Source organism: Peromyscus maniculatus, chromosome 1 (assembly GCF_049852395.1).
Source record: "Peromyscus maniculatus bairdii isolate BWxNUB_F1_BW_parent chromosome 1, HU_Pman_BW_mat_3.1, whole genome shotgun sequence".
In the NCBI taxonomy this organism is placed as follows: domain Eukaryota; kingdom Metazoa; phylum Chordata; class Mammalia; order Rodentia; family Cricetidae; genus Peromyscus; species Peromyscus maniculatus.
The window spans coordinates 19,664,167-19,683,698 of record NC_134852.1 but is presented as its reverse complement, the minus strand read 5'-3'; the positions used below and the strand labels follow the sequence as shown (position 1 = coordinate 19,683,698).

General features: G+C 40.8%; 1 protein-coding gene across 2 annotated transcripts in view; it reads left to right on the top strand.

The window, feature by feature from the left end:
* Positions 1–2,611: 2,611 nt before the first annotated feature.
* Positions 2,612–19,532, top strand: part of LOC143273054 (vomeronasal type-2 receptor 26-like) — a 29,841-nt gene continuing 12,920 nt past the window's right edge. For both annotated transcript variants that reach the window (XM_076571072.1, XM_076571068.1), the window contains exons 1-3: positions 2,612–2,820; positions 11,901–12,192; positions 17,896–18,693. In XM_076571072.1, the coding sequence (XP_076427187.1) occupies positions 2,612–2,820; positions 11,901–12,192; positions 17,896–18,693 (1,299 nt within the window). The remainder of the gene's footprint in view (positions 2,821–11,900; positions 12,193–17,895; positions 18,694–19,532) is intronic.

The window sequence follows — 19,532 nt, the reverse complement described above, 5'->3', positions numbered from 1 at the left end:
TGCCTATCCTAAGCATCTAGTGGCTTTTCTGTTCTCTGACCCTAGATAAGTTTATTAGGGCACACAATATTTTGGGGAACACAATACCACTACAGATAGCTAAAAGATTCATATACAATAAAGCAACCTCTGGAGACATCATGATCTCTGACTTCAAGCTCTACTATAGAGCTACAGTAATAAAAACAGCTTGATAGTGGCATAAAAACTGATATGTGGACCAATGGAACTAAACTGAACACCCTGACATTAATCCGCACATATATGAACACCTAATTTTTGATAAAGAAGCCAAAACTGTACAATGGAAAAAAGAAAGCATCATCAACAAATGGTACTGCTATAACTAGATGTCAACATGTAGAAGATTGCAAATAGATCCATATCTGTCAACATGCATAAAGGATCACTGCGCTGCAACCCACAGCTCCAGAGAAACATAGGGATTGCCCAGAGATGAGAAATGGATGAGATCTACATGAGCAAACTGGGGGTAAGGGTGGGTAATGGAGGACAAGGGATGGGGGAATGAGAGCTTAGGGGAGTGGAAGGTTCAAGCTGGATCAGGAACAGAGTGGGAGAACAAAGAAAAGAGATACTATAATAAATGAAGGCACCATGGGGCTAGGGAGAAGCAGAGTGCTGGGGAGGTCCCCAGGAATCCACAAAGATGACTCCATCATAGACTACTGGCAATAGTCAAGAGAGTGCCTGAGCTGACCTACTCTGGTTATCGGATGGCAGAATACCCTAACTGACATCATAGAACCCTCATCCAGTGATTGATGAAAATAGATGCAGAGATCTATGGCCCAGTCTCAGGTGGAGCTCCCAGAGTCCAATCAATGAGAGAGAGAGGAGGGATGCTATGAGCAAGAGATATCGAGACCATGATTAGAGAAAGTACAGAGACAACTAGCCAAACTAGTGGAAACACATGAACTGTGGACCAATAGCTGAGGAGCCCCATGGCACTGGGCTAGGCCCTCTGGATAAGTGAGACAATTGTTTAGCTTCAACTGTTTAGGGGGCCCTGAGGCAGTGAGACTGAGACCTGTCTTTAGTGCATGAGCCAGCTTTTTGGAACCTAGTGCTTATGGTAAGACACTTTGTATAGCCTTGGTACAGGGAGGAGGGGCTTGGATCTGCCTCAGCTGAATGTACCAGGCTCTGCTGACTCCCCATGGTAAACCTTGTCTTGGAGGCAGTGGGAATAGGAGGTGGGTTAGGGGGAAAGCCTTGGGGGTAGGAGGAGGTAGGACAGGGGAAATCTATGGTTGATATGTAAAATGAATAGAAAGTCTCTTAATAAAAAAAGAAAAAAAGCTAAAAGAGAATTATCTATCAATTAAAGAGTGTGAACTCCCATTATATCCTGATATCTAAGCAAAGATCAAACTATTGAAAGTGAAAGTTCAATAAGCATAGGCTGAAATATCAGTGAACTGGAGTTTTGCTGGTTTTTATTGATCTGTTTTTAATTGTATACATTTATTGATTGATAGATTTGTGTGTGTATGTTCCCATCTATGTTTTTGGACATGCAGTGCCAAAGCACTATGTGGAGGTCAGAGGATAAGTTTGAGAAGTCAGTTCTTTTCTCTCATCACCTACGACCTGTAGATTTAATGAGGTCATCAGGCTGCCTTTACTTGCTAAGGTGCTGAGCAATCGATTTGGCTTCATTTTAGGCTTCAGTGTGGGAATTATGATTATGTGAGAAAATTATACTTATCTGTTGGAGTAACAGAGTTTAGAATTTGTCTTCTTACCTGAATATATCTTTTTTGTATGTATAAATTGTGTGTGCGTGTGTGTGTATGTGTGTTAGTGTGTGTTTTTGTGTATGTGTGTGTATGTGTGTGCCATGGCTTGTGTGTGGAGTCAGAGGATAACTTTGTAGAGTTGGTCCTCTCCTACCTCTATGTGGGTTCTTAGGATCACACACTGGTCATCAGGTTTGTGTATCAAGTGATTTTTACCTGAAAAACCATCGTGGCAGCCTTAGGATGTGTTTTCAAATGACAGAAAAAAGGTCCGTCCCTTGGGAGGATTTCTCATGACTCTACAAAGTCATGGATATTTGTTGTTTTCTACTGGTTGTTTGTTTGTATGTCCAAATTTTCCATGCTAAACTACTCTAAAAATTCTTTAAGGAACAGCAAAGATCACCCAGAACATAGAGTATGAAAGAAATATTTTACTTCAGCCACTGGGCTGTTTGTTTCTTGTACCTACTTGGGTCTCTCTGCAGAACAGTGCCCCGAGGACAGATGATCCTGCAATTGAAAGTCCCCCAGGAGACAGTCAGACCTGTTGTTGCCTTTCCTGTAGTCTGCAGATGATGCGCAGAGCTGTGACCTTGGATGCAGAGAGGCCACGAACCCTCAGGAGAAGGGGATAAAACTTTTCATGTCTCTGGGATTTAGTGGCCACCCACCTCCACCACCTCACAATCAATATTCTCCCCACAGCTGAAAGCCCAGGCTCCCAGTAGGTTTTAGCCTGAGGTCCTCAATCAAGGGCATCTCCCAGATAAAAGCCCCCTTCACTGCTAGCCACTGCCCCATGTGGGACTGTCCTGTCACTGGCTGTCTGGCCCCCAGCAGGCATGTGGCTGTGTACTCTCCTTCCTGTTCTCTTTGGCTGTCTCTCTGGGTCTGCCTTTTCTGCACCAAGAGCCTGGCTGTTGCCAAGTCAGAGGCCTCGCTTTGATCGTCCTGGAGATGTAATAGTGGGGGGCAGCTTCTCCATCTTTGACCTCTCTATTGGTAACCTGTCTGAATTCACTGCCCCACCATCTGAACTTGTGGCTTCAGGGTAAGTGCTGGATGTGGGATAGGAATCTCTGAAATCCCGAAGCAGCTTTACAAGCTTGTGTGAAGTTGTTTCTTATAGTCTCATATAGATGGCCACCACTTTTCTCTGTGTATACTTGCAGTACCTCTGTTTTTCTCCTTTTATATCACCTCTGTGTGTCTGTCTTTCTTATTTGTAGCAGACTGAAATACTCAAGTACTGGCTGTAATGTATGTGCTCCAAAGGCCAGGGGCGATTCTTGATTCTTTTGTATATCCTTGGTTCCTAAAGTGTTGTCTAGGTAGGTGTGGTTGTTGAGTGCGTTAATGTGTAAATAATAGATTTTTCATTATTTATCAGCCTCCCCTGATTCTTCTGTATTATATTCCTTTTGCTTGTTATTTTTTCTAAGCCTCCTAAGCCTCTAATTCACTAGGTAGTCAAAGATGACCTTGAATTTCTGATGCCCCTGCCTCTACCTTCTGAATGCTGAGATGATTGAATCATATCACCAACTCAGTTTCTTAGGTGCTGGAGATCAAACTTATGACCTGAGCCATCCACAGTCCCACTTTAGGATATTTTTCCCCCAGCTTTTCCAAGACACTCTTGCACGCAGTAGTATTCAAAACAATCATTTGGGATATTACTTGGTTTTTTATGTTTGTATTTAGCTTTATTGCTTTTTAATTGCTACAATGACTGAGCATAGGGCATATGGCTGCACTCCTACCTTCAGGAAGCTGAGGCAGGAGCATTATTAGTTACAGGCAAGAATGTGGTATGTAATGAGACCTGAATCATAAAGAGTTGGTAAGAGAGTTTTCTAAACTAAGTACCATCAATTTTTTGTTTTTTCTTTTCATTTTTATTAAGACATTTTCTATTTACTTTACACACCAACCACAGATTCCCACCTCTTCCCTCTTCCCATCCCCTAGCCTTCCCTCCCAGGTCACCCCCCCACCACCATTCCCATATTTTCCAAATCAAGGTCTCCCATGGGGAGTCAGCAGAGCCTGGCATACTCAGCTGAGGCAGCTCCCAGCCCCTCCTAGCTGCACCAATACTGTTCAAGGTGTCACACCCTAGGCACTGGGCTCCAAAAAGCCTACCCATGCCCCAGGGAGCAGATCCTGATACCTCTGCCTGGTGTCCCCTAAACAGTTCACGCTCAACAACTGTCTCCCATATTCAGAGGGCCTAGTCTAGTCCTATGGTAGTTCCATGGATATTAGTCCACAGTTCATGGGTTTCCAATAGTGTGGCTGGTCACCTCTGCACATTTTTCTGTCATGATCTTGACATCCCCTGCCCACAGAATCCCTCCTCTCTGCATTCAATTGGATTCCTGAGCTCAGCCTCGTGCCGTGCATCTGCTTCCATCAGTCACTGGATAAAGGCTCTATGATGACAGAGTATTCACTAGACCGGTCACCAGAGTAGACCAGACCAGGTTACCTTCTCAGTCATTGCCAGTAGTCCAAGGTGGGGTCATCCTTGTGGATTCCTGAGTGCTTCCCCAGCACTCTGCCTTTTCCTATTCCCATGATGTCTTCATTTATCATGGTATCTCTTTCCTTGCTCTCCCAATCTGTTCCTGTTCCAGCTTGATCCACCCGTTTCCTTATGTTGTCATCCCCCATTCTTTACCCTCCATTATCACCCCCCACTCCCAGTTTGCTCATGTAGATTTCATCTATTTCTCTTTCCCTGGGATATCTATGTGTCTCTCTTAGCGTCCCTCCTTGTTAGCTAGCTTCTCTGGAGCTGTGGGATGTAGTTTGGTTATCCCTTGTCTTACATCTAGTATCCACTTATGAGTGAGTATATACTATGTTTGTATTTATGAGTCTGGATTACCTCACTCAGGATGATATTTTCTAGTTCCATCCATTTGCCTGCAAATTTCATGATATCATTGTGTGTGTGTGTGTGTGTGTGTGTGTGTGTGTGTTTTTACTGCTGAGTAGTATTTCATTGTGTATATGTACCACATTTTCTTTATGCATTCTTCAGTTGAGGGTTATCTAGGTTCTTGCTATTACAAATAATGCTGATATGAATATAGTTGAGCATGTGTCCTTGTGGTAAGATTGAACATTCCTTGGGTATATGCCCAAGAGTTATATAGCTGGTCCTTGAAGAAGACTTATTCTCAATTTTCTGAGAAACTGCCATACTGATTTCCAAAGTGACTGTACAAGTTTGCATTCCCACCAACAATGGAGGGTTGTTCCCCTTGCTCCACATCATCTCCAACATAAGCTGTCTTCAGTGTTTTTGATCTTAGTCATTTTGACGGGTGTAACATGGTATCTCAGAGTTGTTTTGATTTGCATTACCCTGATGACTAAGGATGTTGAGTAATTCCTTAAATGTCTTTCAGCCACTTGAGATTCTTCTGTTGAGAATTCTCTGTTAAGCTCTGTAGCCCATTTTTTTTAATTGGAATGTTCAGTATTTTGAAGTCTAGCTTTTTGAGTTCCTCATATATTTTGGAGATCAACCCTTTGTCAGATGTGGGGTTGGTGAAGATCTTTTCCCATTCTGTAGGCTGTTGTTTTGTCTTGTTTACTGTGTCCTTTGCTTTACAAATGCTTCTCAGTTTCAGGATGTCCCATTTGTTAATTGTTTCTCTCAGTGTCTGTGCTACTGTTGTTATATTTAGTAAGTGGTCTCCTGTGCCTATGCATTCAAGACTACTTCCCTTTTTTCTCTTCTATCAAGTTCAAGTAACTGGATTTATGTTGAGGTCTTTGGTCCACTTGCATGGTGACAGATATGGATCTATTTACAGTCTTCTGTATATTGACATCCATTTATGCCAGCACCATTTGTTGAAGATGCTTTCTTTTTTCCATTGTTCAGTTTTGGCCTCTTTGTCGAAAGTCATATATTCATAGGTGTGTACATTAATGTCAGGGTCTTCAGTTTGATTCCATTGGTCCACATCTTGGTATTTATGCAAGCACCAAGCTGTTTTTATTACTATAGCTCTATAGTAGAGCTTGAGGTCAGGGATGGTGATACCTCCAGAGGTTGCTTTATTATACAGGTTTATTTTAGCTATCCTAGGTTTTTTGTTTTTCCATATAAAGTTAAGTTTTGTTTTTTCCAAGTCTGTGAAGAATTGTGTTGGTATTTTTATGGGTATTGCATTGAATCTGTACATTGCTTTTGGTAAGCTTGCCATTTTTAATATGTTAATCCTACCTATCCATGAGCATGGGTGATCTTTCCATTTTCTGATATCTTCTTCGATTTCTTTCTTCAGAGACTTAAATTCTTATCATACAGGTCATTTACTTGCTTAGTTAGAGTTACCTGAAGATATTTTATATTATTTGTGGCTATTGTAAAGGGTGATGTTTCTTTGGTTTTTTTCTCAGCCCATTTATCATTTATATGTAGGAAGGATACTGTTTTTTTTTTTTAAAAGTAATCTTGTATCCTGCCACCTTAATGAAGGAGTTTATCAGCTGTAGGAGTGCCTTGGTAGAATTTTTTTGGTCACTAATGTATACTATCATATCGTCTGCAAATAGTGAAAGTTTGAATTCTTCATTTCCAATTTGTATCCCCTTGGTCGCCTTTTGTTGTCTTATTGCTCTAGCTAGAACTTCAAGTACTATATTGAGTAAGGATGGGGAGAGTGGACAGCCTTGTCTTGTTCCTGATTTTAGTGGAATTGCTTTGAGTTTCTCTCCATTTAACTTGGTTGTTGCTGTTGGCTTGCTGTAAATTGCCTTTATTATGTTTAGGTATGTTCCTTGTATTCCTGATCTATCTAGAACCTTTGCAATGAAGGGGTATTGGATATTGTTGAAGGCTTTTTCACCATTTAATGAGATGATCATGTGTTTTTTTCTTTCGGTTTGTTTATATGGTGTGTTACATTGACAGATTTTTGTATGTTGAACCATCCTTGCCTCCCTGGGATGAAGCCTACTTGGTCATGGTGGATAATTTTTTTGATGTGTTCCTGGATTTGGTTAGCCAGTATTTTATTGAGTATTTTTGCATCAATGTTCATGAGGGAGATTAGTCTGTAGTTCTCTTTCTTTGTTGCATCTTTGTGTGTTTTTTTTTTGTATCAGGATAACTGTAGCCTCATAAAAAGAGTTTGGTAATGTTTTTCTGTTTCTATTGTGTGGAACAATCTGAAGAGTATTGGCATTAGCTCTTCTTTGAAAATCTGGTAGACTTCTGTGCTGAAACTATCTGGTCCTGGGCATTTTTTTCATTGAGAGACTTTTAATGACTGTTTCTGTTTCCTTAGGGGTTATTGGTCTATTTAAGTAGTTTATATGGTCTTGATTTAACTTTGTTATGTGATACCTATTCAGAAAAAATGTCCACTTTTTTCAGATTTTTCCAATTTCGTGGAGTACAGGTTTTTGAAGTTTATGATTCTCTGGATTTCCTCATTGTCTGTTGTTATGCCCCCTTTTCATTTCTGATTTTGTTAATTTGAATGCTTTCTCTCTGCTGTTTGGTTAGTTTGGATAAGGTCTTGTCTATCTTGTTGATTTTCTCAAAGAACCAACTCTTTGTTTCATTGATTTTTTGTATTGTTCTCTTTATTTCTATTTTATTGATTTCAGCCCTCAATTCGATTATTTCCTTGCCTTTGTTTCTCCTGGGTGAGTTTGCTTCTTTTTATTCTAGAGCTTTCAGGTGTACTGTTAAGTTACTAGTATTAGATTTCTCCAACTTCTTTATATGGACATTTAGTGCTATGAATTTCCCTCTTAGCACTGCTTTCATGGTTTCCCATAAGTTTGGGTGTGTTGTACATTTGTTTTCATTGAATTTTAGGAAATGTTTGATTTCTTTCTTTATTTATCCTTGACACATTGGTGATTCAATTAGGCATTATTCAGTTTCCATGATATTGTAGGCTTTCTGTAATTTTTGTTGTTGTTGAAATGTAACTTTGTTCCATGGTAGTCCAATAAGACACACGAGGTTATTCCAATTTTTTTGTATCTGTTGGGATTTGTTTTGTGACCAAGCATGTGGTCAGTTTTAGAGAAGGTTACGTGGGGTGCTGAGAAGAAGGTATATTCTTTTGTGTTTGGGTGGAATATTCTGTAGGTATCTATTAAGTCCATTTGAGTCATAATGTCTGTTAGTTCCCTTATTTCTCTGTTAAGTTTCTGCCTGGTAGAGCTGTTTATTGGTGAGAGTGGGGTGTTGAAGTCTCCCACTACTAGTGTATGAAGTTTTATAGGAGGATTTTGCTTTTGTAACATTTCTTTTACAAATGTGGGTGCCCTTGTATTTGGGGCATAAATATTTAGAATTGAGACTTCATTTTGTCGGATTTTCCCTGTGATAAATATGTAATGTCCTTCCTGATCTCTTCTGATTGATTTTAGTTTGAAGTCTATTTTATTAGATATTAGAATAGCTACACCAGCTTGCTTCTTAAATCCACTTGATTAGAAAGTCTTTTTCCAGCCTTTTATTCTGAAGTAGTGTCTGTCTTTGAAGTTGAGGTGTGTTTTTTATGCAGCGGAAGGATGGATCTTGTTTTCATATTCATTCTGTTAGCTTGTGTCTTTTTATAGATGAGTTGAGACCATTGATATTAATGGATATTAATGACAAGTTATTGTGAATTCCTGTTATTTTTTGATGGTAGTGTTATATGTTTCCCTTCTCTGGTATTCGTTGGTGTGGGCCTATCTATTGCCTGTGTCTTCATGGGTGTATCTAACTTCCTTATGTTGGATTTTTCTTTCTAGTGCTTTCTATAGAATTGAGAAACTCTCAATTCTATAGAAATTATAGGGCTGGATTTGTGGAAAGATATTGTTTAAATGTGGTTTTATCATGGAATATTTTGTTTACTAAATCTATGCTGATTGACAGTTTTGCTGGGTATAATATTTGGCATCCATGGTCTCTTATTGTCTATATATTGTCTGTCCAGGACCTTCTGGCTTTTAGATTCGCTATTGAGAAATCAGGTGTTATTCTTATGGATCTGCCTTTATATGCATGTTACTTGGCCTTTTTTCCTTTGCATCTCTTAATATTTTTCTTTATTCTGTGGTTTGATTATTATGTGGTGAGGGGACTTTTTTTGGATCCAGTCTACTTGTTGGTCTGTAAACTTCACGTATCTTTATAGGCATTTCCAGCTTTAGGTTGGGAAAATTTTCTTCTATGATTTCATTGAATATATTTTCTGTGCCATTGAGTTGGTATTCTTCTCCTTCTTTTATTCCTATTATTCTTAGTTTTGGTGTTTTCATGGTGTCCCAAATTTCCTGGACATTTTGCGTTACAACTTTGTTGGCTTTAGTGTTTTTTTTTTTGATGAATCTATTTCCTCTATTGTACCTTCAATGCCAGGGATTCTCTGTTCCATCTCTTGCATTCTGTTGGTTATGCTTGCATCCGTAGTTCCTGTTCATTTACTCAAATTTTCCACTTCCATCACTTCCTTAGTTTATTTCTTATTTATTTCAATTTTGTTTTTCAAATATTGAACTGTTTCTCTCACCTGTTCAATTGCTTTCTCTTGGCTTTCTTTAAGGGATTTACTGATTTCTTCCAATTTTTTGTTTGACTTTCCTCTAATTCTTTAAGGGAATTTTTCATTTCCTCTTTAAACATCTCTATCATCTTCTTAAAGTTCTTTTTAAGGTCAATTTCTTCTGTGTTGGGATGTTCAGGTCTTGCTGATGTAGGCTCTGATAGAGCAATATTGGTTTTTATGTTGTTGAGTATATTTTTACACTGGCATCTACCCCATCTTTTTCTCCACTTGGTCTTAGCAGTGTGTGTGTCTTAGGGAGCATCTCTTGGTCTGATTGATATTCTTGGTCTAGTGGGAGCTCTTGGTCTAGTCGGTGCTGATGGATTCTTTGTCTCAAAGAACAGCTCTTAGTCCAATTGGCGATTGTGGGCTCTGTCTTAGAGAGTAGCTGCAATCTCTTAGTCCAATCTGGTGCTGGCAGGCTCTGTCTACCATCATTTTATAATCAGCTACATATGCAAAAAATTTTCACTACTGATTTTTCACATTTATCATCATTTATTTTACTTTTTTTTGAGACAGTATCCTACTTTGTTCTCTGACTAGTCTGGAACTCCTTGTGCAGTTCATACTAGCCCTGACACTCAGGATTACAGGTGGGGAACAACACAGTGGCCACAATGGCTTATCCTTGAGGTTTTTTGAGAGAAGGTCTTACTGCGTAGATGATGTTAGCCTAGAACTCACTATCTTCCTTCCTCCATAAGCTGATTTCTGGAGTCACAAATGTGTGCCACTATACCTGGATCCCATGTTGTTTTTTAAGAAAATGCATAGTAATTATATGTGTCTTTTGGGTGCAAAGATGTATTTAATGAGCATTTACAATATAGAATATTTCATTAACTCACCAACACACCCACCACATTGCATACTTATGTTTTGGTGATGTGAATATTTAAAATCCAACCTGGGAATTGGAGACAAGAGAATCTGTAAGTGAAGCTCTTAGGTTCTGGGGAAATTTCTGTGTTGTTGACTTGTCTGCTGTGCAAGCCTGAAGACCTGAGATTGAATTACTAGCACCCATGTTTTCACATGGTGATCCCAGCATGTTGAGAATCTGTAACCCTGGTTAGGAACAGTGAGACAGGCAGATTTCAAAGGTCACTAGCTGGCCAGTCTTACTGAATGGATGAGGTCCAGGTTCAGTGATATAACCTGTCTCACAAAATAAGGTGAAGAGGGGCCCTTGAGATGCCTTATGGGGTAAAGTGCTTGGCATGCAAGCTTCATAGATGACCTAAGCCCTCTCTGAAACCCACATAAATGAGGAAGGAAAGAATTGACTCAAAAGGTGTTTCCTGACCTCCATATGTTGTTGCATGTTTTGGTCTGTTGACACATCATATACACACATGCACACAGAATAATGTTTTTTAAAGGTGGAGAAGCAATTGTGAAAGATATCCTGACATCCCATCAGCCCTTACCCCCCTTGGTGATATACCCATGCACACACATACTAACTCTGACACACATACACACACACACACACACACACACACACACACACACACACACGTGCACACACACACACACACACACACACACACACACACACACACACCATGCTTGAACACAATGCTAGAGGTCTTCTGTCTTGTACATGCATGCATACACATATACAGAAGATGATTGGGGTCATTTTTGGCTAAATAGTGAGTGTGAGGTCAGACTGGGTGGTGTGGAGACTCTGCATCAAAACAAAAAAATCTACTCTCAACATTAACATTTAGAAAAAATACACCAACATCAGCTGGATGTGGCGGCATTTTCTTTAATCCCAGCACTCAAGATTCAGAGGTAGGTGGATCTCTGTGATGTCCAGGCTAGCCAGGGTTAAACAGAGTCTTTTTGTCTGAACAGCCGCATATTTGTGTATGCACATATATAACCCCCTCTTCTCCTTTCAACATGTCCCATGTGTCAGTTCATGGCCTTTTATTCTTTAATTATTTTGTTGCATAAATATGCAAACAAATATATCAATACATCAATGTGACCTGTTGAGTTAGTTTAGTGTTCCTTGTATGTATATGTTTGAAAATTTTATTGCATTTTTTGTTGCTTTCCTATGTTTATAATATGCATTTTGTTTAATTCTCAAGCCCCCTTTCTTACCTTCCTTTCACACTTGCCCTTCCTTCCTCCTCTATACAGGTCCCTGACCCACATTCATGGCTTTTTGTTTCATTGGCCATTGATTTTTTTTTATTTTCTTTTTCTTTTTTTGTTTTTTCCAGACAAGATTTCTCTAGCTATTCAAGAACTCACGTTTGAATGCTGGGATTAACAAGTGTTCTACCACACCAGATTATTTAATATATCTTCACTTATCCCTCCTGTCTTCTGAAACTGCCCCTCTGATTACTGTCTCTATATTCCCTCTGTTCCCTTTGTGCGTTCTAAACTGTGTTTCTCTGCACATCTGTGTACAAGTATTTGTGAAGATGTAGGTTTTTCATGTATCCCTTGAGTCACTGTGTTTATTCTTGTTCCATTTACCCCATCATGAATGATGAATGTGGGCTTCTCTTTCCCTCAGGGTTTCCAACTGGGGCTACCGGGTGGCCCAGAGTTTCGTCTTTGCCATTGAGGAGATTAATAGGAGTGCTTACTTGCTGCCCAATGTGACACTGGGCTTCTCTATTCGAAACTCTGGGGACACAGTGCATGGAGCCCTCCATGAGACAATGAGCTTTCTCACGGGGCAGGAGGAGCCCATCCCCAACTACACATGCCAGCATGGCTCTCCTCAGGCTGCATTGGTTGGGGACACGCGGTCATCCCTGTCTGTCTCCATGGCCAGACTTCTGGGTCTGTACAACTTTCCCCAGGTGAGTTTCTCAAGCCTTCTTCCTTCCTGAATGCAGTGCAGTCCCTTAATGATGATAGTGAAAACGATGGTGATGGTCACAGTAGTGAGCAGCTCTACTGTGGAGCCAGTCTCCCTGCAAATATTCTTCATACCCAACATGGTTCTCCTACAAGGGTAGAAATGTTGGAGAGAACTATCATCCCTCTCATTGATGAGGAAACATTGACAACCTTTTTAAAAAATTCTTTAATGGCTTACTTATTATTTATTTATTTATTTATTTTTTAATTTATAATTTGATTTAATTTTATATATCAGCCATGGATTCCCCCGTCCTCCCTACTCCCACCTCCCTGACCTTCCCCCCAGACCATCCCCCATTCCCATCTCCTCCAGGGCAGGGTCTCCCCTGGGGATTCAGCTCAACTTGGTAGATTCAGTTCAGCAGGTCCAGTCACCTCCTCCCAGGCTGAGCAAAGTTTCCCTGCATAGGCCCCAGGTTCCAAACAGCCAGCTCATGCACTAAGTACAGGTCCTGGTCCCACTGCCTGGGGGCCTCCCAAATAGTTCAAGCTAATCAACTGTTTCAGTTATCCAGAGGGCCTGATCCAGTTGGGGGCTCCTCAGCTGTTGGGTCATAGTTCATGTGTTTCTACTAGTTTAGCTATTTTTCTCTCCTCTTTCTCGCCAATTGGACTCCTGGAGCTCTAAGAAGTGGGCTATAGAGCTAAACGATTTACTTATTTTTTTTATGTATGTGTGTTTTGGTTTTATGTATACATATGTATTACATGTGTGCCTAGAGCCCATAGAAATCTGAAGAGGGCATTGGATTTCCTAGAACCGGAGTTTCAGATGGTTTTTAGCTGCCATGAGAATTCTTAGAATTGAACCTATATCCTCTGAAAGAGTGGTACGTACTGTTACCTACTGTACCATCTCTATAGATTTTATCATTATTGTTATTATTATTAATATTGTGTGTGTGTGTGTGTGTGTGTGTGTGTGTGTGTGTGTGTGTGTGTACCCAACATCAGTACCATTCTGCTCATCTTTATGTCAGAGGACAACTTTTAAGAGTCAGTTCCTTTCTTCTAATATGTTGGTTCTGGGGATTAAACTCAGGTTTCTAGGCTTGGTGTCAAACACCTTTACCTGCAGAGACATCTTCCCAGTCCACAGAGAAAACAAACCAACCAAGAAAGCCAAAAGCACAACTTAAGAGTAAGCTCTCCTGGTTGTAGGTACTAGAGCCTAGGCAATTGGGCTCATGCCACTTGCTCCCATCTACCCTCTGGATGTTCCCTCAAGGTTGGCCATATATGACAATCATCTCTTCAGTTCATAGGTTTAAGAGGTGAGTTGAGAATAATTTCTCCATTTAAGGTGAAGAATTCAATGACTTTTATCTTAGCGTGATTACCACAATTGATTTAAGAATGTTTTTATCTTCCTGTAAGAGGCTAACCCCTTCAAGCCCATTGGTACCACATCCCATCATTCCTGCCCAGAGACAACCTCCTCTCCTTTCTGTCTCTGTGGATTTGACATTTTTGGTCCTTTCAGATGACTAAATCACAGTCTTGGAAGCTATCTGGCCTGGCCTCTTCCACTGAGCATGTCTCCAAGGTTCATCCATGTCATAGCATGAGCCAGCATTTCGTTCCTTATGAATAATTATAGTCGCTTGTATGCAAAGACCATGTTTTGCTTATCCACTTATCAGTTCATATACCTTTGATTATGAAATAAGCTCATGTGTTTGAAGACTTAGCCCTCACCCCCAGCTGTGGGCCTGTATTAGAAGGTTATGCAACCTTGAGGAACATGGCCAGTGCACATGGATGGGCCTTAGGGTTTAATATATGGTCCCACTTCCCTTTGCTTCCTGCACCATGAAGAATGAGGATTCCCAGGTCCATATCTCCCTCCACGGAGCCATCTGCTGATATGTGTACACTGTCACATGGCTTGTACTTTTTAAATTCCTGAGCCTAAGGCTACCCTTTTTCATTAAAATTGCTTCTTGTCAGGTATTTCTCTCAGACCAATGAGCAATCACTACTAGAGCTGGTTCCTCTTTGGGACCCTCATGTGTGCTGTTTCTATGAATGTTTGAGTATAGGACTTTTTCTGTCCATATAATTTTGGATTTCATAGGAATGTAGATAAAATTGCTGGGTCAAATGGCAATTCTGTTGAACTATTTAATCAACCACTAAAATGTTAATTAGCTTTTCCTTGCTGAGACAGACATACCTGAGAGAAACAGCTTAACAGAGGAAAGATTTATTCTGGCTTAGTTTCTGAAGTTTCACACTTTTGTGGTCTGATGCCATTGTTTCTGGGCCTGTGGTAATCCAGAGCTTCATGGCAGAAGTGTGTAGTGGGACGGACACCCCAGTGGTCAGGAAGCAGAGACATAGGGTGTGGGAGACACAGACATCCACCTGGACACAGCCCCAGAGATCTGGATCCACACACCTACTTTCCATGGGGTCTATAAAATGCCACCACTATGACTCCATTAAAGGACTAACCATTGATCAGGTCAGAGCCCTCAGGATCCAGTCACTTACCACAGCCCATTGGCTGAGAACTATGTCCCCAACATGTGAATCTTCTGGTAACATCTCAGATTCAAACCATAATAGTCACTTCAGGGGCTGGGATGTGGCTCTGTTGCTAGAGCACTTGCCTAGCACACACAAGGCCCAGGTTCTAAACTGTAGTGTTCCTGTAATATAGCAGTCGGAAGGTGGAAACAGGAGGATCCAGTGTGCCATGTTATCCTTAGCTATATACTGAGATTGAGGCTAGTTGAGACCCCTTCTCAACACACACACACACACACACACACACACACACACACACACACACACACGCTATGTGTATAAATATACACACATACACACATGTATATATACATACACAAATGTATATCTATATTCATGCTTTACATTAACATAAGTATTGTATGAAGATTCTGATTTAATTCCATTTGCTTTTCGCTATGAAGTCTCTAAATTTGAGTAAATTCCAGTCTCTTTGAATGTCTCACATTTGTTAATTTTTTTTGTAAGATGGGCTTTCCCCTGTCCCTTGAAACTGAATGGTGTAATCCACAGAACTGTATTCAAGGACTTATCTATCACCACTTTTGTGTAGATTCTCACTAAAGTGCTTCTGAACTTGAGGTTTCTGTAAAGTTTGTAATTTTGTTTCTTGAGACACAGAGTCTTACCCTAAAGACCTAGGTGGCTTAGAACTAACTACGTAGAACAGGCTGGCCATGAAATTGCATTTACATTCTCATGCCTCAGCCTCCCAAATGTTACATTACAGGTATGTTTCACCATGCCCCGCTGTAGAGCAGAATTATTTTTTTTGAAATTATGGTGTAATCAATGTATGTGTATGTGTTTCCATGAGTGTATGCTCCCCTCTCTCTCTCTCTGTCTCTCTCTGTCTCTGTCTCTCTCTGTGTGTCGCTCTTTCTCTCTCTCTCCATCTATGTGCATGCATGCATCTGTGTGTGTGTGTGTGTGTGTGTGTGTGTGTGTGTGTTTGTGTGCAAGTGTATGAAGCTCTGCATAGGTGTGGAGGCTGTTAGAGGCCATCTGGTGGCCTACTTCATCAATCTCTACCTATCACTTTGAGGTAGAATCTCTCCATTAACCTAGGGCCCATGTTTCCTTGGCTAGGGTGGAAGCAAGTAAGTTCCATCTAGCCTCCTATGTGCACCCTTTTTGGAGCTGAGGTTACAGCCATTAAAGGGATGCCCAACTTGTTATGTGGGTACTGGGATCTGAACTCCTATCCTTATGATTTTGCAGACAGTGCTTTTAACCACTGAGGCATGCCTCCATCCCATCTCATTTAGGGATATTTTAATGATTAGAAACCTCATTTCTTACTCTGGGTCTGATGACATACACAACAGAAAGCTTAATTTATGTCATTGGTGTTGTGTGTGTGTGTATGTGTGTGTGTGTGTGTGTGTGTGTGTGTGTGTGTGTGTGTGTTGAGACAACAATTCTCCATGTAATCCAGGCAGCCTGGAACTCTTGTTCCTTTTTTTGTGATTCCTAAGTGCTGTGAAATAGCATGACCAGAGCAGAAACTTGATGTATTGAACATACCTTAAGAACTTCTAGTTTTTGAACTTGTTGGGCTGCCCGATAAGATTTAGTTTAATTTGAATTTCAGGAACTGTAGAGATTTTTCAGAGGTTAAGAATAATCACTGGCTGCTCTTCTAGTGGATCCAAATTCAATTCCCAGTACCTACATGGTGACTCACAGTCATGTGTAGCTCCATTTAGAGCAATGGGACTCCATCTGTCCTCGAAGGGCACCAGACACACATGTGGTGCACAATCATACATACAATGAAAACATTCATGCATGGAAAAGAGTAAATATTTGAATATCAATGAAACAATGAATTATTTATAGTCAAACTTATTCTCAACATTTCCATTAAACTATAATTTGTCATTAGTTAAAAATGTGTGTGTAATTGTATATGTTTATAAAAATGATCATTGTTTGTAATCAAACTGAACTGGATATCTTCTATTTTATTGGAGAGCCTGGTAGGACCACCTGCATGAGATTGAGTCAGCCTTATCCCTCCATATGAACCAACAAGATACTAGGGCTTCAGTGTTAAGACAATAAAACTTTTACAGATCTTTTAGTGGCAGGAGAAAGTTTTGCATTCACACCCTGAGGCTGAGCAGCCACATTCTGTGCCCCTTAAAACATACACAGACACAGGTTCCCCACTTGTCACATCTCCAAGAACTCTTTCTTTTGAGAACATGGTATCATTTCTTCCTTGACAACATGTCAAATCAGACTCCTATTTGTCTGAAAACTGGAAAATCTCACTATGTTGGTCTGACATGAGCCGATTATATTCTTGCAGGTTGGTTCCTACCATGAACTGATTGTTTCATATCAGTGACTGATGGGGTAAAGCTGCTAGCCAAGCATGATGACGTGAGATTTGGCCTCTGTGATCGACATGGAGGAAGAAGAGACCCAGTTGCCACAATTTGTCTTCTGACCTCTATACATGTACTATCTCATCACACACTACACCACACACACACACACACACACACACACACACACACACACACACACACACACACGAAATTACAAAAGAAGAATATAACAGTTGGTTGCAAACCAGAGAGTCAGACCAATCCAAGCTGAGGTGCAAGAATGAAATATTAGGGGGCAGGTGAAAGACAGATGCTGAGAGCAGAGGAGGTAAAGCTATGGTTCTGGGCTTCATTCCAGAAGCCACAGGGCTGTGTCAGGGATGATCAGCCAGTGAGGGTCACACAGCTGCTTATAGAACCAGCACAATTCTCAAATCAGGATGCACAAGTCCTTCCCTGAAAATTATTTATGTTTTAAAATTTAATACACATTCATGTGTATGTATATGTCTGTGTGAGTCTGTGCTACAGATGCAGGAGGAAGCCAGAAGAGGGTATCAGATTTCCTGGAGCTGAGTTACAGGACAATGTGAGCCCTCTGATATGGGTGCTAGGAAATGAACTTGGGTATTCTCCAAGAACAATAAGGGCTCTTAACTGCAGAAGCATGTGTCCATCCTCTTCCTTCCCCCATTTAAACCAGACAATCAGCCCATGCTTAATTCCAGATCTCATCCATTTTGCTATCACCTTGCTCTTCCTTGACAGGTCAGTTACTCATCCTCACTACCCAGCCTCAGTGACAAGATCCAGTTCCCATCTTTCCTGCGAACCGTGACTAGTGACCTCACATCCTGCCTTGCAGTGACCCAGCTGATAATTCACTTTCAGTGGTCTTGGGTGATCATTCTGGCCCATGATGATGACTTTGGGCAGCAGGCCAGCTCTCTGGCCATTCAGGAGCTGAGCACAGCTCGTGTGTGCATTGAGTACACCCTCCATGTTCCTTCCCACAAGTCCCTGGAGAAGATTGAGGAGATTGTCCAGAAGATGCAAAAATCCACAGCCAGGGTTGTTCTGGTTTTCCTAAGCAGTTCTAATTTCGAGCTCATCCTGTATGGCTTACTGGATGTCCCTGTCTCAGGCCAGGTCTGGGTCAGCAAGAACATTCTTCACATGGTGCTCACCATCACCGTTCCAGGCATTTCCCAGGTATTACACAGCACATTTGGCCTTCTGTATCACAGCAGCAGGGCAATTGGCTTCCCTGAGTTCCTTGCTAACCTGCGACCCAGCCAGACCCCAGAAGACATGTTTATAAAGAAGTTCTGGGAGTTCACCTTTGATTGTACATGGCCCCACCAGAGCAGCACAATGACAGATGCTATCCAGTTTTGCTCAGTGAATGAGAGTCTGAAAAACAAGCAGTACCCTTTTGCAGAAGTGAGTAAAATTGATGCTGCTTACACAGCTGTCTACAGCATTGCTCATGCCCTGCAAGACATGATAACCCATGGGCACCAGGATGGGAAAGTTACAGACTCTCAGGACTTCCAGTCCTGGCAGGTGAGATAGACATGTGTGGAGTGGGTGATTCAGGTATGTTTGGGGAAGAGGACATTCGTTTCAACTAGGGTATAGAGATGAAGCTGACTGCACGCTTCAGCAAGGATACCTCCTACTTGCAACTGGGAGGCATCTTAGAATGAACAATGGAAAAGGATTCCATGCTATGTGTGACAGATGAGTCCTGTCCCTGTGGCTTGCCTAACTTTGCAAATACAGGATGCCTAGTAAAATTAATATTTCACATAACAATAACATAAACATTGTTTAGTGTCACAAATTTAAGCTTTGGTAAACAGCGGATGACTTTTAGCATAGGCATGCTGCAAAATTAGAATTTTTAACAGATATCCAATGCCATTTATTTATTTTTTATTTTTTGATATATGGTACATGTATGTAGGAACATGTGTGTGAGCATGGAGACACATGTGATGGGGAGCACATTCGTGTACAATATGTGGGAAGGTCTAGGATGATGAGGAATCATTTTTCAATCCTCTTCTATCTTGCTTTGGGGCAGAGTCTTTCACTCAAACTCAGAACTTGTTGATGTGTCGAATCTTGCTAGCCACCTTGTTCTGGGCATCTCCTGTCTCCACCTTCTGAGGATGTAAGTAGAGACTGGCTGCCACATCTACCTGACATTTACGTGCATTCTGTAGATTTGAAGGCTGATTCTCAAGCATTTATGACTTGATTTAATCATGGAGCTATCTCCTAAGCCCTTATTTATTTTTCTATTTTAGGAATATTGATAATTTCATACATTTATCAACATATTTTGGCTATTTTGCCCTGAGTCTTTATCTGTCTTTTAATTTGTCTGAAGTCTGTCT